This window comes from Anomaloglossus baeobatrachus, chromosome 3 (assembly GCF_048569485.1).
Source record: "Anomaloglossus baeobatrachus isolate aAnoBae1 chromosome 3, aAnoBae1.hap1, whole genome shotgun sequence".
Lineage (NCBI taxonomy): Eukaryota > Metazoa > Chordata > Amphibia > Anura > Aromobatidae > Anomaloglossus > Anomaloglossus baeobatrachus.
Window position 1 is genome coordinate 338,898,200 of NC_134355.1, and position 26,940 is coordinate 338,925,139.

Below are 26,940 nucleotides of genomic sequence, written 5' to 3' on the forward strand. Positions count from 1 at the left end.
AAATTCTTATATATCTTTAACTCAATGACTTTCTCCTTAGATATGTGAACACTACATAATGAGACATTAACTATATTTCATTTAACCCCTTTACCCCGGGGCAATTTTCCGGTTTTTATTTTTTATTCTCCTTCCAAGAGCCGTAACCTTTTTTCTTTTTAGATAAATTTTGCCCAATAAGGGCTTACTTTTTTTGCAGGACAAGTTTTACTTTTGAATGAAGCCATTATTTTTACCATATAGTGTACTGGATAACAGGAAAAAAATTCCAAGTGTACTGAAAAGTACAATTGCACAATTATTTTGGGGATATTTTATTCACTGTGTTCACGATATGGTAAAACTGATGGGTCGGTATGATGCCTCAGGTCGATTTGAGATTGTATATACCAAACATGTATACTTTTACTTTTATCTAAGGGGTTAAAAAAAATTCAGAAGTTTGGCCAAAAAAAATGGCACTTTTTGTGCCATTTTCTGAGACCCATAGCGTTCTCATTTTTGGGATCTTAGGCCCAGTGATAGCTTATTTTTTGCAGCTTGAGATGACATTTTTAATTGTACCATCTTTGTGTGATGTTATGTTTAGATCGCCTGTTATTGCATTTTTAAAAAAGTTTGCAGCATCAAAAAAACATAATTTAGGAGTTTGGAATTTTTTTCTCGCCACGCTGTGTACTGATCAGAATAATTAATTTTATATTTTGATAAATTGGGCGTTTCTGAATTGAGCGATACCATATATGTTTTTGTTTTGTATTGTTTTAGTTTCAATTGGGAGAATGAGCGGTGATTTGAACTGTTAGGTTTTTTTTATTTTTTCATATTCTTTAAAACTTTTTTTACATTTTTGATTTATTTTCCGTGTCCCCCTAGGACTGTATGACTGCATAGTCTGATCGCTTGTCATTTCTGTTTATCAGAGCTGCACACCTCTGATCAGCAGAAATGCAGAATTCCTGTGTGTGTTGGTGCTCTGTCAGCCGACCACAGCCTATGGGACAAACTGAGTGGGAGCTGCCAGTAACCTCAAGTAAACTCAGTGCTGAACTGTCTGACTGCATGTCATAGTGGCAGCACAGTCCAACAGTCCAAATCCCAGCATAGATAAAGCATAAGGCTACAGGCTGCAGCCCTCAGTCATGCACTTATCGTGGCAGAGCATCAAAATAAGAGGAACTGCATGTTGATTTGTATTTTAATTTTAATTTTTATATCCAGCCATGATAAAGCCCGAGAGCTGGAGGCTGGTATTCTCAGACTAGGGGCACCGATGCTTATTGTTCCTCCTGCAGCTACCCAGGATTGTTGCATCCATTAGATGCGACAGTCCAAGCACGTTACCTGGCTCATCCCAATTGCCCTGGTATGGAGGAAATCGGGGTAATAAGAGGTTAATAACAGCCCACACCTGCCATTAAGCCCTAGTTTAGTAATGGGAGGCATCCATAAGACCCCCATTACTAATCTGTAAGTGAAAGGAAATAAACACAGGCTTCTTTTTTAGTCTGGCGTGACCCAATAACCATGGGTCTCCTCAGTCTGAGAATATCAGCCCCCTACTGTTGACTTTATCATCTCTGGGTATCAAAATTAGGGGGGGGCGCACGTCATTTTTTAAAATTATTTATTTAATTTTTTTTTAAAAAGTCACATTTACCATGTTCTCTATATGGTAAAACTGACCAGGCAATATAACTCCCCAAGTTAGTACTTGTTTGTAGATGCCAAACATGTATAGTTTTATTTTTATTTAATTGGTGAAATAAACTCTGAAATTTGGCAGAAATAAGAATTGCATTTTTGTTGCCATATTACAAGACCTGTATTGTTCTCATTTTTCAGAATCTGGGGCATTGTATGGGCTTATTTTTCGTGCCTTGACCTGACGTTGATACCACTTTTCATTAGATGGGGCCTTGCAGTAGCTTACTTTTTTAAATCAGAGCTGACATTTTTACAAATACCATTTTTTGGTAGCTGCAATATTGTGATCACCTCTTATTGCAGTTTATTGCAATGTTGCGGAGGTAAAAAATGTAGTTTAGCTTTTTTATTTATTTTTTTCATTATGCTGTTTACTAATCAGATTAATTTATTTTATAAAGCAGCTTCACCAAATATGTGTATTTTTTATTTTAAATGGGGCAAAAGGGGGTGATTTGAACTTTCATCGTCTTTTTTATATTTTAAAAAAACACTTTTTATTGTTTTTACTAGTTCCCTTAGGAAACTTGAATCTGCGATTTTCCGATTGCTTGTGCCGTATTAAGCAGTGCATTAGCAATGCTTTGTAGAGCAAAAATGAAGACTTCCTATGAACGCCAGCTTAGAGCCAGCATTCACAGAAGGTTTATCATGACAGATATAGGAGTCATCAGCAGACCCCTGATTGTCATAACAACCCATCAATGCCCCTGGAATATGTCACGGGACCATCAATGGAAGCGAAGAATGGCACATGCTAAATCCCTCAGGCAGAGATTGACAGCAGGATTTAACTGGTTAACAGCCATGGAAGATCTCTGATTAGATCAGTCAACATATGCAAGGAAAGATGTGTCCAATGTTGTGAAGGATTTAATTAACACTGTCCAAGATAAAATAACAATGGCTATGAATAACCCACTACATAGAAGAAAGAGGAAGGATGAGAAATAAGTTTCAGGAATCAAAAAGAGCACCAAAGTAATGAGAAATGTGCAGTATATCATCAAATTGAATACACCCTTCACATATTTGTAAATGTGTTATGATATCTTTTCATAGGACAACACTGAAGATATGAGATTTTCATTCAATGTAAAGTAGTCAGTATCCAGCTCGTACAACAGTGTAAATTTGGTGTGTCCTCTAAATAGCTGAACACACAGACATTAATATGTAAACTGCTGGCAACAAAAGTGAGTAGACTCCTAAGTGAAAATAGTCAAATTTTGCCCAATTAGCTATTTTCCTTCCTCGGTATAAAGTGGCTTATTAGTGTTACAATATCTTAGGTGTGAATGGGGAGAAAGTGTGTTAAATTTGATGTTACCTCTCACACATACTCTCATTTTGGTTACTGTATGTTCAACAAGGCACCTTATGGCAAAGAAATCTCTGAGGACCTGAAAGAAAAAGAATTGTTGCTCTACATAAAGATGTCTTAGGGTATAGGAAGATTGCCAACAACCTTAGGCTGAACGGCAGCATGGTGGCCAAGGCCATACACCAGTTTAACATGACAGGTGCCACTCAGAATAGGCCTTACCATGGTCAACCAAAGAAGTTGAGTGCACATATTCAGCATCATATCCAGAGGTTGCCTTCCAAAATAGATGTATGAGTGCTGACATCATTGCTGCAGAGGTTAAAGTGTGGGTGATCAGCCTGTCAGTGTTCAGACTATATGGTACACATTACAACAAATTGGTCTGTATGTCTGTCATCCCAGAAGGAAGCCTCTGCTAAAGATAATGCACAAGAAAGCCCACAGTTTCTTAAAAACTAGCAGACTAAAGATGTGGATTACTTGAACAATGTTCGGTGGTCTGATGAGAGCAAAATAAACATATTTTGTTCAGATGGTGCCAAGCATGTGTGGTGGCAACCAGGTGAGGAGTAGAAAGACAAGCATGTCTTGCATGTTGGTGGGAGTGTCATGATTTGGGGCTCCGTGAGTGATGTCAACTGTGGGAAGATAGAGTTCATTGAAGAAATCATTAAAATCAATATGTACTCTTACATAATGAAGCAGAGCAAGATCCCTTTCCATCACAAGCTGGGTAGCAAGGCAGTATTTCAATAAGATAACACACCTCCAAGATAACCACAGCCTTGCTAAAGCAACTAAGGTTAAAGGTGCTGGACTTTTGAAGCATATGCCCAGAACTAAACCCTATTGAGCATCTGTAGGGCATCCTAAAATGGAAAGTAGGGGAGCTCAATGTGATCCTGGAGGTGTGGAAGGGGATACAAGCGGTAAACTGTGAAACTCCAATGAACACTAGGCCCAAGAGAGTTAAGGCAATGCTGGAAAATGATGGTCACCGCACAAAATATTAACACATTGAGCACAATTTGACAATTTTCACTTAGGGGTGTACTCACTTTTCTTGGTGGAAGTTTAGACATGAATGGCTATATGTTGAGTTCTTTAGAAAAATTACCAAATTTATTCTGTTATACAAGTTGCAAAAACATCAGTCCAAAAGTGACTAATAGATGGGCACATCCAACAGATATGTGTATAGGTACTTCTGTCTAGCAAGCATCTCCAACATGTTTCCGTTGCAGAAGGGAACGTAGAATGTATAATCATAGGACAATGGTACCACCTAGATAGTATTTGATAACTCCTCTCCTGTGTTAGTGTGCACATTGAGGATTTTTCAGTTTATAAAATAATATTTTCCATTTCCAAAAGCGATCTTCCCAAGTCTCTTTCCTATTTTGAAAAAAAAAATGGAGGTGGGTCCGTATTTATGATGTTTCCTTCCAAAAAAATTCCATATAGCAATGACATGGTATGATCTGGAGAATCTTCCACTACACAGAGGTTTCCAAAAGGAGTCAGACTCCTAAAAATATAATTTTGAGGTGTCAAGAAATTAATAAAACTCTTCAGTTGTTCGTACAGTAGCCATGCATCCAGAGGCACGTCGGAATCAGGGAAGATGCTCTGAAATGGTTTACCTAGCGAGTTAGATGTGTAGTTGTATAAGAAAGGGTGATCACGTTTATGTTTATTTAAAAAGTGCTTCTGCTCAGACTTGCTGGAAATTATGTAATGAGGGGTAAAGTGGCCTGGTATAGAAGTGAGGTGGCACATCTTAATGCCCTTTTTAGCAAAAAAGAATTAGAATTTTTATTAGGAATGAGTGTGAGTTGAGGTGAGTACTGGTCGTGGACTGCAACCAGATGCTTGCTAGTGGACAAAGTTTCTCTATAGAATACTCTATGTATAGCCAACTCTTCCTCTCCCAGTGATAGCATAAATCTAATAAGCAAGTCCCCAGCGAAGCAAAACTGTAGAGGCAGAAATTGGGAAGACCCGCACCACCAGCTGTTTTGGTCCTACATAGCATCTAAAATGAAATGTAGGGGTGTTTGTTGATTCAAATTAATTTAGATATTGGCGACCTAAGGTGAGAAAAGAAGGATGTCAGTAGGTATATAGGGAGAGCTTGACAAAAATACAATATATGGGGCAGGAGGTCCATTTCAATGGCATTAATACTGCCCAACCAGGACAACTGGAGTTTTTGCCATTTATCGAGGTCCAGATCCATAGATCATAGAGCGTTGAGAAAACTTGCCATGTATAGATGTGAAGTGTCTGCAATTAGTTTAACTCTAAGTATGTAAGAGACTCCAACTGCTATCTGAATGGAAAAGAGGAACATATTTGTGAGACTGTAGGAGAGGATAATGAGATGTTAAGCATTTCTGACTTGTGGGAATTTAAAAATTACTGAGATGACCAAACTAGCACAGTCGTGACATTAAGTTTGGTAAGCTGGTGACGGGGATGTTATGTATAAAAGGAGGTCATCCTCAAAGAGTGGAAGTTTATGCTCTCTAGATTCGAGCCAAACTGCCCTTTTAGATGGGTTGTTTCTAATAGCTTCCGCCATGTACACCATAGATACCATGTATAATGAATGGGATAGTGGGCAAAAATGTCTTGTCCAATTGTGAATTTGGAAGGGCTGTGACAGAGAGCCATTCACTTTCACCTGGGCTGTTGATGAAGAATAAAGTGTGGACATCCTATGTACCATTACCTCTTGGAGTCAAATGCCCCTGAGAGCCTGAAGCATGAATTTCCAGTGCACTCTATCGAAGGCCTTTTCCGCATCCATCGACAGGATGCACATGAGAACACCAGCCCTCTCGACCAATCCAAATTTATAATGTTGTCCCTTGCCTCCCTTTCTGGTTCAAACCATCCTGGTCCAGGCTTATCAGTTTTGGAAAAAGGGAATGCAGTCTATTACAGATCAACTTGGCATACAATTTGATATCCATAGTAATGAGAAATATCAGAGGGTTGTTATTGCATAAGGAGGGGTCCTTCTTAGGTTTGGGGAGGACTGTTATGTGAGCCCTAAGGGCTTGGGATGGGAATGAGCCACTAGAAGAAATGTAGTTACACATAGAAAGGGCTTAACATGGCCATGAATAATTTGTAAAAACCAATGGTGAAGCCGTATGGTCCCGGGCTCTTTCCTGATTTTGAGTCTTTTATGACTGCCATCACCTCTTCCAGAGTGAACTCCTCCTCCAGTTCCAATAGTGCCTCACTTGGCACTGGGGGGAGTTTGTATGATTGCATATAGAAATTTATTTTCTCTTGATTCTGGGAAAAAAGTGGCATACGTTTTGCTCCATTTTCTGCCATAGCGTTCTTGTTTTTCAGGATCTATGGCTCAGTGATGGCTTATTTTTTTGTCTTTGGCTTACGTTTGTAAAGGTACTATTTTTGTGCCAATGCTACTTTTTGATTGCCTGTTATTGCATTTTGCGCAAAATTTGTGGCAACCAAAAAATGTAATTTTGGAGTTTGGAATTTTTTTGCTGCTACGTCGTTTACCGATCAGATTAATTGATTTTATATTTTGATAGATTGGGCATTTCTGAATATGGTGATACCAAATATGCGTAATTTTTTAAATTTTTTTAACCCTTTAATTTTCAATGGGGCGAACGGGGGGTGATTTGAACTTTTAGGTTTTTTTATTTTTTTATTAATTTTTCAAAACTCTTTTTAAACTTTTTTTTATTTTACTAGTACCCCTAGGGTACTATAAGTATCAGCAGTCTGATCCCTCATTCATTTTTCCCAATCAAAAGAGCACCACGCAGACTAGGAGAAATGATCATCTCTTATAACCTGCAGTACTTGGCTTCTGGTTGAATGACCTGAGTCATGTGAGCTACAGAAGTCATCACATGACCCTGTGCTACCATGACAACCACCAGATCCACGTGATCAGGTCACGTAACTTCTGGTATCGGGCGGTGAGTAAAATTCTACCACGATTGTAGTTAAAATCGTGCTGTCACATCTTAACAGCACCATTTAAGGGGTTAACAGGTACGGGTGGATATCGATTCCACTCGTACCTGCGAGGCACACATGCTAGCTGTACAAATCAGCTGACATGTGTGCGCAGATCCCCGCCTGCAGCCTGCAGCAGCAGGTGGGGGTTACCACTATGATCGCAGGGACGTAATATCACTGCCGACAGTCATTAAGGGGTTAAGACACAGAAGTTTGGGTCTCCATTGACTTATATGGGGTTCAGAGTCCAGGATCAAGTTCAGGTGAGGTCCTGGTCCCTAACCGACTTTTTAACAAAAGTCCACCCAATCCCAGCAAATAAATTCCCACGGGTTGGCTCATCCCTAGTAATAAAGTGTATTTTCTATTATAACCCACCCAGTGTAATTGTTAATCTTTGTATTTTGAAAAACAATAATGTTCTAAATTAAAGTTCATTTAACATTAATTTGCTTTTTAAAACATACAATTTCGGGAAGAACTGGGAAGGGTAGGAGGTTTATTTTTAGTTTTCCTCAACAAAGTTTTTATTTTTAATAATGGGTGGTTTTGTTGTCTAAAAAAGTAATGACTACATGTGAATCAATGATAAGAATAATTTTATTCATGACAGCCATGGGTCAGCCGATGACACATGTGTCTGTCATGATGCTCTTCTTATGAACACCAGCTGCATGCCAGCATTCTCAGAAGATCGTGATGTATGCTATACAGAGCACTGCTCATGCACTGCTCTCTATAGCAGAAGCAATCAGATGATTGCAGTTTCAAGTCCCCTAAAGGGACTAGTAAATACAATAAAAAGTTACAATAAAAAGCTTTGAAAAATATAAAAAAGTGCAACAAAAGTAAAAATCAGACCCTTTTTTTCCATTAAAAATAAAATAATGAAAAATATACACATATCTGGTATTGCTCCATTCAAAAATGTCTGAACTTTAAAAATACAAATTATATTATTGTAATCTGTAAAGAGTGTAATGAAAAAAAAAATATATCAGAATTACATTTTTTAGGATGTCGCATCATTGCAGTAAAATACAATAAAAAAATTCCTGAAAAATAAAAGCATTATGGTTACCAGAAAATGGCACCAAAAGCGAAAAAAAAATAAAATAAAATGTTTATACATGTTTTGTATCTAAGTACTTATACTGACCTAGAGAATCATACTGCCAGGTCAGTTTTACCATATACTGAACATGATAGATTAACGAAAAGACAAAAAAATTGTGGAACTGCTTTTTCTTTTGCAAGTTCACATTTTTCATTTTTTTTTCCCATTTTCTAGTACAGTATATGGTAAAATGAATCCAAGATATATATTCAAAGCCAGCTTACCCCAATCTATTGTCCAATTAGATGGCTGTAGACTCAGGAGGACCAACACAAGAGGGAGGCATGGAAGCACACCCAGAAATAAGGATAAAAAATGAGAGGTTTTTCATCCAGCGTATCACTCGAATAAATAGTCTTGTGAATTAAAACATAGCTTTTATTTTATCAGAGTAAAAAAGCCATCCTGCGTATATCTGACAGACAAAAACATATTCTTAGATCTTAGCTCCAGACAACACGTTTCAATGTGCTTGACGTCTTCATCATGGTCTGAGTTAAAAGGGATCACTCCCCACCATTTTAAAAAAGAGGAAATTAGATCAAGCGATCTAGCAGTGACGTTAATTAATTAATTAAATGTGGGTGTATAGGGTAAAAATCCACCAGAAGTGAGAAAAGGAGAAGATACCATGTATTACTTTTTATTATTTATTTATAAAGCACTATTGATTCAATGGTGCTGTACATGAGAAGGGGTTACATACAGAATACATATACAAGTTACAATAGACAAAGTGGAACAGAGGTAAGAGGACCCTGCCCTTGCGGGCTTACATCTTACATTCTATAGGATATTGGGGAGAAGACAGTAGGTGGGGTGTTGGTCAGGCGGCAGTTCTCGCACAGTGGTGAGGCAGCAGCTCAGGGGGTAGTGAGGTAGCAGCTCGGGTGGTGGTGAGGCAGTGAGCAGTATATGAGCGCTATTCACTAAAAGATTACATTTCATTTACTATATTTTTTGGATTATAAGATGCAGTTTTCCTCCCAAAAATTTGAGAGGAAAATGAGGGGTGCGTCTTAAAATCCGAATGCAGTTTACATGGGGTGGTGAAGAGGGGTCAAAGGAAGCAGGGGTAATGCTATTCAATGTGCTGCCCACGCTGGTCTACGTGGCGCTGTTCTGTGCATCGGGCGGCACGGCTCTGCACTGTGTGGGGCTGGTGATGTGGCTCTGCTCTGTGCGGGCTGCTCTGCTCTGTTCTGCCCTGCGCGGAGCTGCTCTGTGCTGTGGGCGGTCATTGTGAAGATGTTGGCAGTTGGTGGTTAGGGCTTCAAATAATGGCACCCAGAGTCAGCGCGTGCGCAGATGGACCTCTCAGCTCAAGCTCTCATCTGCGCACGCGCCGACTCGGGACATAATTATTTGAAGCCCTCACTGCTGACCGTTGACATCTTCAGAATGGCCAGTGATTCACCGCCTCCCTCGCAGAGCAGAGACGCATCACCAGCCCCACACAGCAGAGCCACGTCACCAGCCCTGCACAGAACAGTGCCCACAGTGAATATCTGGGCCCCCTCTGTACCACTGGCAGCATTGCAGTACTCCAGTACTCCAGTACTGCCCCTGCCTCCTGTGACCCTGGCTCCGCTGCTGCCCCCTCTCACTGATAAAACACCACCGGATTATAAAACTGACCCCATATTTTTTTTTCTACTTTTTTTTTCAAAATTTGGGGTGCGTCTTATAATCCGGTGCGTATTATAAAACAAAAAATATGGTAAATTACAAATAGAATATAATTAATATCGATATAGATATTTTCTATATCGATATTAATTATATTCTATTTGTAATTTATATGAAATGTATTCTTTTAATCAATAGCGCTCATATATTTTATCTTCTCCTTTTCTCACTTCTGGTGGATTTTTACCTTATACACCCACATTTAATTAATTAACTTCACTGCTAGACCGCCTGGTCTAATTTCCTCTTTTTAAAATGGTGGGGAGTGATCCCTTTTAACTTAAACCATGATGAAGATGCCAAGCACATCAAAACGCGTTGTCTGGAGCTAAGATCTAAGAATATATTTTTGTCTGTCAGATATACGCAGGATGGCTTTTTTACTCTGATAAAATAAACGTTATGTTTTAATTCACAAGACCATTTATTGGAGTGATACCCTGGACGAAAAACCTCTTATTTTTGATAGTAAAATGAATGGTGTCATTAAAAAGTGCAACTCTTCCAGCAAAACCAAGTCCTCTTATGGCTATATTTACAGAAAAACAAGTTATTGCTCTTAGAAGAAGGGGAGGAAAAAATAAAATCGCAAAAATGGAATATTGCAAGGTGGTTAAGGGTTGACTTTTCCCAATGAACTGTCATGTGCATAACAATAATAATACTTTTAGCAACTATATCAAATTTATCTGCCCCTCACAAACTTAATTGTTGTTTTTCCCTGATTTTATATTTTTCGAATGCACTACATAACAGAGATGAAAAAAACAAGAGAAAAGTAGAGGACAGAGCAGATCATAAGAGCTTACTCTCTACAGAATAGAACAAGTGAGATATGCCAAGTTTCTCTGGAGATGGAAAACGACTGTTGCACAAGCTATGCTCCACTGGCAACAGCTGATCTGTGTTGGCCCAGGTACTGGGCTACAAATTTCAGGAAATTTGACTCAAACTTGATTCATTGTGTATCAATCGGCTCATCTCGAACAGAAAACAGAAGCTCATGCTCCTTTCTCTATAATTTCAGGCACATTGGCTATAGCATGATGGTGGACATCATTCACCAGTATTGAGCAGCGTAGGTCTCCATCAAATACTAGTGTGAAGTATACAATAAGCAATAGGGAGGATTGAATACTTCGATTATTCGGCTTCGTGAATATTTTCCGAATACCTCGTCGCTATTCGACTATTTGATGCACAATGTAAGTCTATGGGAAGCCCGAATAGTTGTTATTCGGGTTTCCCATAGACTTACATTGCGCATCGAATATTTGCGAATAGTTGAATAGCGGCAAGGTAGTCGGAAAATATTTGCGAAGCCGAATAATCGAAGTATTCGATCATCCCTAATAAGCAACACCTGTTCTATGATAAACTCTCTCCCGTTCCTTTTTTCTGGCTTCTTTCTCCTCCTCCCCTGTCCTTAAACTTTTATGGTGAGCACCTGCAATCCCATTTCTCATTGTGCTAGAAACTTGTGCACACTGAATATGGTTTTCAGCATTTAATAATGGTTGCAAGAAGTTGGATGAGGAAAAGTTGTGTCTGATAAGACAAGTAACACTATACTACAGATTTAAAAAAAAAAAATACTTCTAAAAGTAATTCTCTCTTTAATAGTGGTGAATGAAAACATTACCTTTTCTCGATGCTTCAAAACTGTCATAAAGATTTATTCTTTGAGTATCATATGTTAAAGTTGTGTTTGGAAGTAATGTCCTGTTCCTGTTAATTGTATTCACTGCAAATCTGAAGGCCAGTTCTTCAGCTCCAAAGGGCCCAGACTCAACATATTCAAAAATTCCTCCTGGAAATAGAGAAAAAATATAGATAAATATTGACATATGTATACTTCTATATTAACAACAAAAAAAAATACTATATAAAAAAATGTTTGTAAACAAAAAATACATGGCTAAATACTCAATACTCTGGGGGAAACACTCCATAGGTTCCCACAGGAGGGGTGCCAACTTCAAAGCGAAACATATTAAACAAGGAGGACAAAGAAGGAAATGGCACTGAAGTTATGCAAAAAATTGTGTTTATTGGAAAATATTAATTATCAAAAATATTTATTCTTGAGTAGAAAACAGTCAAAAGATTTATTGCAAGAAAAATAATAAAATCGAGGCCACAGAGGTGTGAATGGAAGACAAAATTGGATACAATAAGGAACACAATTTTATAAAAACCAAACCACCAACCCTGTTGACCCTGCCACATAGGGAAGGTATAAAAAGAACCAAGTAACGGTTCAATGGAGACTGCAGTGAGAGGGGGGGAGAGGAAGGGGGTAACTAATAATGGAGACCAAGGGCTGGAAAAGCCCTATGGTCATGTGAAAGTAGCAATTAGAATGCAATGAACTAGTCGTGGGTCAAAGAGGTGAGGCTACCTCTGTGGCCTCGATTTTATTATTTTTTTTGCAATAAATCTTTTGACTGTTTTCTACTCAAGAATAAATATTTTTGATAATTAATATTTTCTAATAAACACAATTTTTTGCATAACTTCAGTGCCATTTCCTTCTTTGTCCTCTTTGTTTAATATAAAAAAATGTTTGAAATTAGTTCACATGTCTTCCATAGAAAACAAACAAAAAAATAATATTAACATTATATTATCCACATACTATAAAATGTTTTCCTTTCTTTCAAAAAAATTTAGTTTATGAATACCAGAAACTTATAAGGACATCACAATATTTGATCGCCAAAACAAGCTCTTTTTAGATTAAAGGGAATCTATCACTAGATTAATGCTCGCTCATCTGACCGTAATGGTCAGAGACCCTAATGTCAGTGATGTATCACTGAATTGAATGGCTTTCACAGTTCTGATACAATCATTTTTCCGTGCCATAGATCTAGCATTGCTTTGAATGCTGATCTTAGTACAGCCAACCTTCACAACTGTTTGGCAGCTTTCTGTGCATACTGTATATTGACAGAAAGTTAGTAATCAGTGTGGAGGTGGAGTTACACTGAGCAGTTGAGTAGGATGCCAACCACACATACTTCTGTAGTGCTAATATCCTGTTGATGAAATACAAATTTGATTGAAACAACATCACACAGCGCAGTAAGTGATACATCTCTAGAATCAGAGTATCAACCCCTATATCATGCCACTCTTAGATTTAATAGCAAAAATATGTTGATAAATTTCCTTTAAAACTCACTGGCAATAAAAAAGCAATGCTGCATTTTTATCAGGAATGTCAATTTAATGGGAAACTATAACAGACAAACAAGTTCTATGATACCAGGAACTTTTTTTTTAGCAACTCTACAACTGAAAGTGTTGCTGTCTACGATGATGATATGCCCCAAATAAGACAAGTGTGAAGAAGTTGTCTTTAGGAAATGAATATTGTTTATTTCATGTGTAAACATTTTTCTGTCTATATGAAATATTTTCTTTTCCAAGAGAATTTTTCTTCATATCATGTATCATAAATCGTAAAGGCGATTACATAAAAGCCACAAGACAAATCAGTACATTTGTAATGATTTGTGGTTATTATTGCTTTGTCTTATTAAAAATTCAATAATAAAATCGAAGGGTAGTACATATAACATTTTAGGAATTTGGGGGATATTTTTCAGTGTTTTTAAAAAATGGATATTTTCATAACTGTTACTAGAAGATAAAGAATAAGAAAATAGTAGGGCAGGGAATATGGTTTCATGCTGAGAATCACAAAATATCTGTATTGTTGCCAAAGAGCCACATTTAAAATTGTAATTAAAGAAACGTTGCATTGTTTAACATATTTAATAAAGATCAAGTTCCTTTTTGATTTCTGAAGTTTCTCATAAAGTGGGTGAAAAGTCTCTCTTAGCAAAATGTATTCAAAATATTTTCAACTGACTTTGTATTTTATCCTGGAAATAAATAATTGATGTGAAAACGGAAGGTTTACTGCGTGACTGGGAATTACTATTATCTACAGATAATTTATGAAATGAAAAGAAAGGAAGAGAAACAGATAAAATCAATATAAATCTAAGATGGCTATTTTTTAACCATTAAGAGAATATATATATATATATATATATATATATATATATATATTTTATTTTATTTATTTTTTTAAAAAAACTGTATTAAGTGTTGAAATAGCATTAGCATTTTTATATTGAACTTTTTTTTCTTTTAAAGTTGAATTTTATATAAGGCTAAAGGTTTAATCCACATTGAAGATTAATATTCTGCATTTTCCAGCAGTTCATATACTTTACATTTAGAAAAGTTTGATGGCAATATCTACTTCTAGGGGTTTATGAAGCATTACAGCCACTTAACCTATGATGTAAAGTAGCTTCAAAGTATGTATAATTCCAATTTTAATTAAGCAGTAACACATCTATCTGGCACGAATTCGCAGCTAAAATAGGCATCAAGAATGTGTAAAATGTGTAGTAAGGGGAATCCCATGTTACTTTATCTTGTGATCTGTTTATAATTAGCCAAACCAAAGACCCCATCTGTACATGTGCAGCACTGTTTTGTGTGTTTTTTTTTCTTTATCTATACAGATAAAGGACTTCATTGGCTGGATTATGAGTAAAATCACTAAAATATGATTATGTGATAGATGTGCCTTATTTGAATGTCATTGTAAACCAAGTCAATACATAGGCTTACAAGGTAGCAATGAGAAGGTGGGACTAGAGAGACTCTTGTTTTCAAGAAGAGTTATTTTACATCATTTCTTGTCTATAGGATTCACCACAAAAGCTGGATCTCCATAAGAAGAACCAGTACCTTCTAATGCAAGTTTAGAGCTTTAAAGTTAAATAAAACTCAATGAATTTCATATAATATCCAAAGTATATTTTTTAAATTCTGTAGTCTAATACTTTGTGGATTGCCTCCCAGATAATGGCAACATTGTAACACAGGTCAAGTTGAGTCGAGTTTGTAAACAATCATCTAATTTTTCATCTACAAAAAATCAGAGGTTGTTCATTCATATTGCTATTCATACTTCATCTGAGTATCAAACTTAGGTCCTTTTTTCAATCTTTTTGACATCTTTATGACATGTGTTTATTCATGAGAAGTTAATAAAATGTCCAAAATAAACTATTTCATATATATAATAATTACAATATATCCTTAACCTCTTACTTATGTTGGATGTACTGAGTACTTAATGGCTGCCTGGGATTTAACGATCAAGGATGTACTGGCGATGTACTGTGTACTGGCGCTGTACCCTCTCGATCGCCACTGAGTCTGTGTCTTATTTTGTAGCCGTGACCCAACTCACTGCTAGGTGCAGTGCCCGCACCACTCCAGGCAGATTAACCTCCTAAGTGCTGTGATCAATAGTGATTGCAACATTCAGGTGGCAGGAAGAGGATTGCGCTTCACTCCGGAACGATGACGTCCATGTAATGCAAACATAGGCATGCAGTCGCTGCCATGGCAACTCTAGGTCCTCACCATGATGACTCCGGGTCACCCAGATATGGAGAGCCTCATTCACCATGCAAGATGCATGGTGTGTGAGGTGAACTGTCAGCTCTTAAGCCAGCTTTACACCTTACAATTAGGTGTGCGATCTCGTATGCGATGTGACACGCCCAGGTCGCATATGCGATTGAATGAGATTGCACGTAGGTCGTTCATTTGCTGTCACACGTGCGTTAGTAGTCTATGTTAAATTGATCAATTTTGTGTGCGATCCTTTAGATCATGTGTTCTGTGACGTATGCATTGGGCACCTTTTTTTTTATTTATTGACTTGCCAAGCGTGTGTAATGTGTAGGGATGCGTTTTTACTATGTCATCTGCCATTCAGCTCTGCTACATGGCCGCTGACAGCAGCCACAGACAGCCATGTAGCAGAGCTGAATGGCAGATGACAGCAGACACAGACAGAGCTGCACTGTCAGAATGAACTCGGGTGAACTTCACCCGATTTCATTGTCATGCTGCGGCTCTGTCTGTGTTGCGTCTTGATTAGCGGTCACCTGTGAAGGACTCACCGGTGACCGCTAAACTCCTGAGTAAGTGAATTGAGCAGCCCTCTCTCATACTCAACGATCCCCGATCCCCGGCGCTGCACGGCATTCACACTGCTCCGGCGGCTTTTACTGTTTTGAAAAAGCCGGCCGCCCATTAAACAATCTCGTATTCCCTGCTTTCCCCGCCCACCAGCGCCTATGATTGGTTACAGTGAGACACGCCCCCACGCTGAGTGACAGGTGTCACACTGCACCCAATCACAGCAGCCAGTGGGCGTGTCTATACTGTGCAGTGAAATAAATAATTAAATAATTAAAACAAACGGCGTGCGGTCCCCCCCATTTTAAAACCAGACAGATAAAGCCATACGGCTGAAGGCTGGTATTCTCAGGATGGGGAGCTCCACGTTATGGGGAGCCCCCCAGCCTAACAATATCAGCCAACAGCCGCCCAGAATTGCCGCATACATTAGATGCGACAGTTCTGGGACTGTACCCGGCTCTTCCTGATTTGCCCTGGTGCATTGTCAAATCGGGGTAATAAGGAGTAGAGATGAGCGAACCGGTCCCGGTTCGGCTCGAGGCCGGTTCGCCGAACGGGGGTCCCGTTCGAGTTCGGTTCGTCGAACGTTCGACGAACCGAACTCGAACGTATAGGCTAGAATGGGAGGCAATCACAAACACATAAAAATGCATTATAAATGTAAACAAACAGTTAATAAACATTGCCATAACACTTACCGGTCCTCGCGATCCCTTCTGCACTCTGTCTCCTGCTGCTATTCCATCCGATGATCGCTGAATCCTCCCGGTGACCTGCACTGCCAGCAGAGATGCAGGACCTATCGTGACGTTAAAATAGCCATGTGACCAGTCCTGTGGCTATTATCTCATTGGCTACAGACTGGTCACATGACTATGACACGTCATGTAGGACCTGCGAGTGCATCTCTCCGGTACACGGTGCACATATGTGTATCGCCGTGTACCGGCGACATGCTCTAGCACACGGTCGACTCCCCGTTCCGTTAGGGACCGGCTGACACAGCCGGTCATTAATGGAGATCACCGTTGCCATAGCAACGCAGTTAGCGGTGACGTCACCGCTAACCGCGGCTCCGAGAGCACCGTTGCTATGGTAACGCGTCTGTCAGCGTTACCGCTAGCAGCCAGCACTGATCACTCACGGAGTGAAGGCTGCACGCTGCTTCCCGATTGTAGTGATGATTGTAGTGAGGATGGAGGTTCCCCAGCCCCAAGTGATGAGCTGGTGAATCTCATCCTTCCTCACTACAATCGTCACTACTACTACACTAGTGATGATTGTAGTGCGGATGGAGGTTCCCCAGCCCCAAGTGATGAGCTGGTGAATCTCATCCTCACTACAATCGTCACTACTACTACACTAGAAAGAAAGAGGACAGAAGAGCAGGATCGTGGAGGGCTGACAGGGGGTAATAAAGATGGAGTCTCTAATGTGTCTGTGTATTTATTTCTATTAAAGTATTTTTTGTCTGTGTGGTGTCTTTTTTTTAACCCTTTATCAGAGATTCTTAATGGCCGGGTCAAACGTGCTTGACATTAAGAATCTCTGGCTTAATACTGGCTGGTAAAACAAAGCCAGTATTAACTCATGATTACCCAACAAGCCACCCGGCTCCAGGGCTGTTGGAAGAGTTGGATACAGCGCCAGATGATGGCGCTTCTATGAGAGCGCCATTTTCTGGGACGGCTGCGGACTGAAATCCGCAGCAGAGGCGCCCACAAACCTCGGGCTAACCTGTGCTGCGGATTCTAATCCCCAGCTGCCTAGTTGTACCCGGCTGGACACAAAAATAGGACGAAGCCCACGTCATTTGTTTTTTAATTATTTCATGAAATAAGTGAAATAATTTAAAAAAACAGGCTTCCCTATATTTTTGGTTCCCAGCCGGGTACAAATAGGCAACTGGGGGTTGGAGGCAGCCCGTGGCTGCCTGCTGTACCTGGCTAGCATACAAAAATATGGCGAAGCCCACGTCATTTTTTTGGTGGGCAAAAAACTTCTGCATACAGTCCTGGATAGAGTATGCTGAGCCTTGTAGTTCTGCAGCTGCTGTCTGCTCTTCTCCATACAGACAGACAGCAGCTGCAGAACTACAAGGCTCAGCATACTCCATCCAGGACTGTATGCAGAAGTTTTTTGCCCCCTGAAAAAATTATGTGGGCTTCGCCATATTTTTGTATGCTAGCCAGGTACAGCAGGCAGGTACGGCTGCCCCCAAGCCCCAGTTGCCTATTTGTACCCGGCTGGGAACCACAAATAAAGGGAAGCCCTTTTTTTATTATTTCATGAATTTCATGAAATAATTAGAAAACAAATGACGTAGGCTTTGCCCCATTTTTGTGTCCAGCCAGGTACAACTAGGCAGCTGGGGATTGGAATCCGCACCACAGGTTGGCCTAAGCTTTCTGGGCCCCACTGCTGCGAATTGCAGTCTGCAGCCGCCTCAGAAAATGGCATTTTCATAGAAGCGCCATCTTCTGGCGCTGTATCCAACTCTTCCAGCACCTGCCTGCTATACCTGGCTAGCATACAAAAATATGGCGAAGCTCACGTCCTTTTTTTGTAGTTTTTTGGCAAAAAAAATAAAAATGCTTCCCTGGATTTTCCATTGCCAGTGAAGGTAACACCAAGCAGTAGGGGTTGGCAGCCAGTAGCTGCTTGGATTACCCTTAGCTAGCAATACAAAAAATGCAGCGGGAGCCCATATATATTTTTTTTAATTATTTATTTAAATAACTAAAAATAAAATGGGCTTCCCTGTATTTTGATTGCTGGACATCACAGTGCTGTAAAAATAAATCTTTAAAAAAATGACGTAGCGCTCCGCGGTGTTTTTGATTCTCAGCGCAGATAAAGCAGACAGCTATGGGTTGCCACCCCCATCTGCCTGCCGTTACCTTGGTTGGAAATCAAAATACAGGGAAGCCCATTAATTTTTTCTATTTAAAAAATAGTTAAAAAAAAAATGACGTTGGGTCCCCCCATTTTTGATAGCCAGCTAGGGTAAAGCAGACGGCTGTAGCCTGAAAACCACAGCTGGCAGCTTTACCGTGGTTGGGGATCCAATGTGGAGGTCCCCTCAGGCTCTTTTTTATAATTATTTTATAAATATTAATAATTACACAATAAAAGTAGGGTCCCCCCCAAATTGGATCACCAGCCAAGGTAAAGCGGACAGCTGTGGTCTGGTATTCTCAGGGTGGGAAGGTCCATAGTTATTGGGCCTTCACAGCCTAAAAATAGCAGGCCGCAGGCACCCCAGACGTGGCGCATCCACTAGATGCGCCAATCCTGGCGCTTCACCCCAGCTCATCCCGTGCCCTGGTGCAGTGGCAAACGGGGTAATAAATCGGGTTGATACTAGCTGTAAAGTCACCTGAGATCAAGCCCAGCAGTTTGTGATGTCATGGCGTCTATTAGATACCCAACATCATAAACTGTCAGTACTAACAAAAACAAAAAATCGACAAAAGAAATTTATTTGAAAAAACAGTCCCCAAAACATTTCCTCTTTCACCAATTTATTGTAAGAAAAAAAATAAAGGGGTCCCACGACGACTCTGGACCGTCTAGAATATGGGGGGGAGACACTCAGGGAACGTATCCCCCATTTTCTAGGAGTGCGGACCCTTCATGTGAGGAGTGTGGGTGCAATGAATCTGCACTCACTCTCCCCGGGTCCACAGCAGCAGAGTCCATGTCGTAATGGTTGCTACCAAAGCTGCAATGCCCTGCTCATGAGGTAAGGGCATGCCTAATCAGGAGAACTACTGTAGAGGAAGCTCTGCTCACTGGTATATAGGTGCTCAGAGGTAATAATAGATAAAATTAGTGAGTAACCTCGGCACTCTATATCTCCCAGACTAAGTCAGTAAGTCACAATGGATAGTAATGCAAAATCACTCTTTATTGGTCCGTATTAAGAACATTTTTTTTCATAAGCATATATGTTTTTGTCCAAAACAAGTTACAAATGACGTTTCGACCTGAGCCTTCGTCAGATTGGACTTATCTGCATGTAATCATGAAAAATGACAATAATCAGTATCACATAAGAGTGAGAGAACAATAACATAAACTCGAACAATGTAGAGGTACAATTGGGATGCAGCAAAAAAATTGCAACACAGCAAGAAATGAAACACATGATACAAATGTCATAATACAGTACAAGGACAATATAGTAATGACAAATATGGGGTCAGAGTAGGCTTAGACAGCTCTGGTACGAAAGAGATGTCAATCATAAAGTAACATGTGCAGTAGGTGTAGAGCTACAGTATGCATGGCAGAGCTAATGGGTAGACCGACCATAGAAAAAGAACGGAGAAAAAGTGGAGAAAAAGTGGAGAAAAAATGGAGAAAAAATGGAGAAAAAGTGGAGAAAAAGTGGAGAATAAATGGAGAAAAAGTGGAGAAAAAGTGGAGAAAAAAATGGAGAAAAAGCGGAGAAAACGTGGAGAATAAGTGGAGAAAAAGTGGAGAAAAAGTGGAGAAAAAGTGGAGAATAAATGGAGAATAAATGGAGAAAAAGTGGAGAAAAAGTGGAGAAAAAAATGGAGAAAAAGTGGAGAAAAAGTGGAGAATAAATGGAGAAAAAGTGGAGAAAAAGTGGAGAAAAAAATGGAGAAAAAGCGGAGAAAAAAATGGAGAAAAAGTGGAGAAAAAGTGGAGAATAAATGGAGAAAAAGTGGAGAATAAATGGAGAAAAAGTGGAGAAAAAGTGGAGAATAAATAGAGAATAAATGGAGAAAAAGTGGAGAAAAAGTGGAGAATAAATGGAGAAAAAGTGGAGAAAAAGTGGAGAAAAAGTGGAGAAAAAAATAGAGAAAAAGTGGCGAAAAAGTGGAGAATAAATGGAGAAAAAGTGGAGAAAAAGTGGAGAAAAAGTGGAGAATAAGTGGAGAAAAAGTGGAGAAAAAGTGGAGAAAAAAATGGAGAAAAAGTGGAGAAAAAGTGGAGAATAAATGGAGAAAAAGTGGAGAAAAAGTGGAGAAAAAGTGGAGAATAAATGGAGAATAAATGGAGAAAAAGTGGAGAAAAAGTGGAGAAAAAAATGGAGAAAAAGTGGAGAAAAAGTGGAGAATAAATGGAGAAAAAGTGGAGAAAAAGTGGAGAAAAAAATGGAGAAAAAGCGGAGAAAAAAATGGAGAAAAAGTGGAGAAAAAGTGGAGAATAAATGGAGAAAAAGTGGAGAATAAATGGAGAAAAAGTGGAGAAAAAGTGGAGAATAAATAGAGAATAAATGGAGAAAAAGTGGAGAAAAAGTGGAGAAAAAAATGGAGAAAAAGTGGAGAAAAAGTGGAGAATAAATGGAGAAAAAGTGGAGGAAAAGTGGAGAAAAAGTGGAGAATAAGTGGAGAAAAAGTGGAGAAAAAGTGGAGAAAAAGTGGAGAAAAAGTGGAGAAAAAAATGGAGAAAAAGTGGAGAAAAAGTGGAGAATAAATGGAGAAAAAGTGGAGAAAAAAATGGAGAAAAAGCAGAGAAAAAGTGGAGAATAAGTGGAGAAAAAGTGGAGAAAAAGTGGAGAAAAAAATGGAGAAAAAGTGGAGAAAAAGTGGAGAATAAATGGAGAAAAAGTGGAGAAAAAGTGGAGAAAAAAATGGAGAAAAAGCGGAGAAAAAAATGGAGAAAAAGTGGAGAAAAAGTGGAGAATAAATGGAGAAAAAGTGGAGAAAAAGTGGAGAATAAATGGAGAAAAAGTGGAGAAAAAGTGGAGAATAAATAGAGAATAAATGGAGAAAAAGTGGAGAAAAAGTGGAGAAAAAAATGGAGAAAAAGTGGAGAAAAAGTGGAGAATAAATGGAGAAAAAGTGGAGAAAAAGTGGAGAAAAAAATGGAGAAAAAGTGGAGAAAAAGTGGAGAATAAATGGAGAAAAAGTGGAGAAAAAGTGGAGAAAAAAATGGAGAAAAAGCGGAGAAAAAAATGGAGAAAAAGTGGAGAAAAAGTGGAGAATAAATGGAGAAAAAGTGGAGAAAAAGTGGAGAATAAATGGAGAAAAAGTGGAGAAAAAGTGGAGAATAAATGGAGAATAAATGGAGAAAAAGTGGAGAAAAAGTGGAGAATAAATGGAGAAAAAGTGGAGAAAAAGTGGAGAAAAAGTGGAGAATAAGTGGAGAAAAAGTGGAGAAAAAGTGGAGAAAAAGTGGAGAAAAAAATGGAGAAAAAGTGGAGAAAAAGTGGAGAATAAATGGAGAAATAGTGGAGAAAAAAATGGAGAAAAGCAGAGAAAAAGTGGAGAATAAGTGGAGAAAAAGTGGAGAAAAAGTGGAGAAAAAGTGGAGAAAAAGCAGAGAAAAAGTGGAGAATAAGTGGAGAAAAAGTGGAGAAAAAGTGGAGAAAAAGTGGAGAAAAAAATGGAGAAAAAGTGGAGAAAAAGCGGAGAAAAAGTGGAGAATAAGTGGAGAAAAAGTGGAGAAAAAGTGGAGAAAAAAATGGAGAAAAAGTGGAGAAAAAGTGGAGAATAAATGGAGAAAAAGTGGAGAATAAATGGAGAAAAAGTGGAGAAAAAGTGGAGAAAAAGTGGAGAAAAAGTGGAGAAAAAGTGGAGAAAAAAATGGAGAAAAAGTGGAGAAAAAGTGGAGAATAAATGGAGAAAAAGTGGAGAAAAAGTGGAGAATAAATGGAGAATAAATGGAGAAAAAGTGGAGAAAAAGTGGAGAAAAAAATGGAGAAAAAGTGGAGAACAAATGGAGAAAAAGTGGAGAAAAAGTGGAGAAAAAAATGGAGAAAAAGTGGAGAATAAGTGGAGAATAAGTGGAGAAAAAGTGGAGAAAAAGTGGAGAAAAAAATGGAGAAAAAAATGGAGAAAAAGTGGAGAAAAAGTGGAGAATAAATGGAGAAAAAGTGGAGAAAAAAATGGAGAAAAAGTGGAGAAAAAGTGGAGAAAAAGTAGAGAAAAAGTGGAGAATAAATGGAGAAAAAGTGGAGAAAAAAATGGAGAAAAAGTGGAGAAAAAGTGGAGAATAAGTGGAGAAAAAGTGGAGAAAAAGTGGAGAAAAAGTGGAGAAAAAGTGGAGAAAAAGTAGAGAGAATAAATGGAGAAAAAGTGGAGAAAAACTGGAGAATAAATGGAGAAAAAGTGGAGAAAAAGCGGAGAAAAAGTGGAGAATAAGTGGAGAAAAAGTGGAGAAAAAGTGGAGAAAAAGTGGAGAAAAAAATGGAGAAAAAGTGGAGAAAAAGTGGAGAATAAATGGAGAAAAAGTGGAGAAAAAAATGGAGAAAAAGTGGAGAAAAAGTGGAGAAAAAGTGGAGAAAAAGTGGAGAATAAATGGAGAAAAAGTGGAGAAAAAAATGGAGAAAAAGTGGAGAAAAAGTGGAGAATAAATGGGGAAAAAGTGGAGAAAAAGTGGAGAAAAAGTGGAGAATAAATGGAGAAAAAGTGGAGAAAAAGTGGAGAAAAAGTGGAGAATAAATGGAGAAAAAGTGGAGAAAAAGTGGAGAAAAAGTGGAGAAAAAGTGGAGAATAAATGGAGAAAAAGTGGAAAAAAAGTGGAGAATAAATGGAGAAAAAGTGGAGAAAAAGTGGAGAAAAAGTGGAGAAAAAGTGGAGAAAAAAATGGAGAAAAGTGGAGAAAAAGTGGAGAATAAATGGAGAAAAAGTGGAGAAAAAGTGGAGAAAAAGTGGAGAATAAATGGAGAATAAATGGAGAAAAAGTGGAGAAAAAGTGGAGAAAAAAATGGAAAAAAAGTGGAGAAAAAGTGGAGAACAAATGGAGAAAAAGTGGAGAAAAAGTGGAGAAAAAAATGGAGAAAAAGCGGAGAAAAAGTGGAGAATAAGTGGAGAAAAAGTGGAGAAAAAGTGGAGAAAAAAATGGAGAAAAAATGGAGAAAAAGTGGAGAAAAAGTGGAGAATAAATGGAGAAAAAGTGGAGAAAAAAATGGAGAAAAAGTGGAGAAAAAGTGGAGAAAAAGTGGAGAATAAATGGAGAAAAAGTGGAGAAAAAAATGGAGAAAAAGTGGAGAAAAAGTGGAGAATAAGTGGAGAAAAAGTGGAGAAAAAGTGGAGAAAAAGTGGAGAATAAATGGAGAAAAAGTGGAGAAAAAGTGGAGAATAAATGGAGAAAAAGTGGAGAAAAAGCGGAGAAAAAGTGGAGAATAAGTGGAGAAAAAGTGGAGAAAAAGTGGAGAAAAAGTGGAGAAAAAAATGGAGAAAAAGTGGAGAAAAAGTGGAGAATAAATGGAGAAAAAGTGGAGAAAAAAATGGAGAAAAAGTGGAGAAAAAGTGGAGAAAAAGTGGAGAAAAAGTGGAGAATAAATGGAGAAAAAGTGGAGAAAAAGTGGAGAAAAAGTGGAGAAAAAGTGGAGAATAAATGGAGAAAAAGTGGAGAAAAAGTGGAGAAAAAGTGGAGAATAAATGGAGAAAAAGTGGAGAAAAAGTGGAGAAAAAGTGGAGAAAAAGTGGAGAATAAATGGAGAAAAAGTGGAGAAAAAGTGGAGAAAAAGTGGAGAATAAATGGAGAAAAAGTGGAGAAAAAGTGGAGAAAAAGTGGAGAAAAAGTGGAGAAAAAGTGGAGAAAAAAATGGAGAAAAAGTGGAGAAAAAACGGAGAATAAAGGGAGAAAAAGTGGAGAAAAAGTGGAGAATAAATGGAGAAAAAGTGGAGAAAAAAATGGAGAAAAAGTGGAGAAAAAGTGGAGAAAAAGTGGAGAAAGAAATGGAGAAAAAGTGGAGAAAAAGTGGAGAAAAAGTGGAGAAAAAAATGGAGAAAAAGTGGAGAAAAAGTGGAGAATACATGAAGAAAAAGTGGAGAAAAAGTGGAGAAAAAGTGGAGAAAAAAATGGAGAAAAAGTGGAGAATAAATGGTGAAAAAGTGGAGAAAAGGTGGAGAAAAAGTGGAGAAAAAGTGGAGCACCCTTTGGTGCCTTTCATCTGGCACTAAGGGGTGCTTAGCTTTGTATTTTGCCAAAAAAATGAAAAAAAAAATGTCGTAGGGTTCCCCCTAGTTTTGTAGCCAGCTAGGGTAAAGCAGACGGCTGCAGCCTGCAGACCACAGCTGGCAACCTCACCTTGGCTGGTAATCCAAAACTGAGGGCACCCCACGCTGTTATTTTAAATTAAATAAATAATTAAAAAAAAAAAAAACACGTAGGGGTCCCCCAAAATTGGATCACCAGCCAAGGTAAAGCAGACAGCTGGGGCCTGATATTCTCAGACTACGGAGGTCCATGGTTATTGGACTCTCCCAAACCTAAAAATAGCAGGCCGCAGCCGCCCCAGAAGTGGCGCATCCATTAGATGCGCCAATCCTGGTGCTTCGCCCCAGCTCATCCCGCGCACTGGTGCGGTGGCAAACGGGGTAATATATGGGGTTAATACCAGATGTGTAATGTCACCTGGCATCAAGCCCTGGGGTTGGTGAGGTCAGGCGTCTATCAGATACCCGACATCACCAACCCAGTCAGTAATAAAAAAAAAAAAACGACAAACACATTTTTATTTGAAAAAACACTCCCCAAAACATTCCCTCTTTAACCAATTTATTAGAATGAAAAACAAATCCAGGTCTGCTGTAATCCAAGGGGTTGCCATGACGATCCACACTGTCCCAGTCAATGAAGAGCAGGATGTTCCCCATTGGCTGGGAGAGCAGTGCAGTGACCTGAGCTAACATCAATGGGTCAGCCCAGGTCACTGCAGGGGATGACAAGTGCTGCTGTCAGTGAGGTACATTACCTGCGCTGATCTCCAGCACTGCCGACAGCTCCTGTCACTGAGTTCAGTGACCGGCGCCTTCACAGCCAAATATCGCGAGAGGTCCGTGACGTCACCGCTAGTCTCGGGTCGGAAGCGAGAGGTGATGTGACAAGCGGCGGCCATGGAGGACAGTGACAGCGCTGAGGTCGGGATGGCGGGACTTCATCACCGCAGGTAAGCCGAGCGGGGGGGGGGATGTGTGTGTGTGTGTGTATGTATGTGTACATGTGTGTGTATATGTGTACATGCCGCGGGCAGGAGGGGGCGGAGTGAGCCGAGCGGGAAGTGTGGGCTTCCTGCACGTAACTAAGATAAACATCGGGTTACTAACCAAAGCGCTTTGCTTGGATACCCGATGTTTATCTTGGTTACCAGCTTGTGGCAGGCTGCCAGCGATGGCTCCTGCACACTGTAGCTGTAAAAAGCCCTGCTTTTTGCTGCTAGAACCGTTCTCGAACGTATCTAAAACTATCGAGCTTTTGCAAAAAGCTCGAGTTCTAGTTCGATCTAGAACACCCCCAAAAATCACTCGAGCCCCGAACTGGAGAACCTCGAACTGCGAACCGCGCTCAACTCTAATAAGGAGTTATTGGCAGCCCATAGCTGCCAATAAGTCCTAGATTAATCATGTCAGGCGTCTATGAGACACCCTCCATGATTAATCTGTAAATTACAGTAAATAAACACACACACACGAAAAATTCTTTATTATAAATAAAAAACACAAACATATACCCTGGTTAACCACTTTAATCAGCCCCAAAAAGCCCTCCTTGTCCGGCGTACTCCAGGATGATGCAGCGTCGCTTCCAGCGCTGCTGCATGGAGGTGACCGGAACTGCAGCAGACACAGCCGCTCCTCTCACCTCCACGCAGATTTGGAGAACCAGGGCAAATCGGGAAGAGCCGGGTACAGTCCCAGAACTGTCGCATCTAATGTATGCGGCAATTCTGGGCGGCTGTTGGCTGATATTGTTAGGCTGGGGGGCTCCCCATAACGTGGAGCTCCCCATCCTGAGAATACCAGCCTTCAGCCGTATGGCTTTATCTGGCTGGTTTTAAAATTGGGGGGGACCGCTGCGCTCTGAAGCAGACCTTTATTAAGCTGCGGTGCAGAGCCCACACCTGCGCACATAGCCTCAGACATCAAAATCGTATGAGGGATGTCACACGTTTCAATTGACTAGGTTCATACAACAAAACGTCCAATGTATGAGGAATAAACGATGTGTATGCGATCACCGTATTTTCGTTCAATCTTGATTGTACGTAGGTGTCACACGCAAATACGTCACGAACGATGCAGGATGTGCGTCACTTACAACTTGACCCCGACGACGGATTGAAAGATTTATTGAA

The 26,940-nt window shown here is 39.4% G+C and overlaps 1 protein-coding gene across 2 annotated transcripts in view; it reads right to left on the reverse strand.

The window, feature by feature from the left end:
• The window catches only part of GRIK2 (glutamate ionotropic receptor kainate type subunit 2), a 1,450,753-nt gene that overhangs the window by 918,058 nt on the left and 505,755 nt on the right, over positions 1-26,940 (reverse strand). For both annotated transcript variants that reach the window (XM_075340094.1, XM_075340093.1), the window contains one exon: positions 11,497-11,664. In XM_075340094.1, the coding sequence (XP_075196209.1) occupies positions 11,497-11,664 (168 nt within the window). The remainder of the gene's footprint in view (positions 1-11,496; positions 11,665-26,940) is intronic.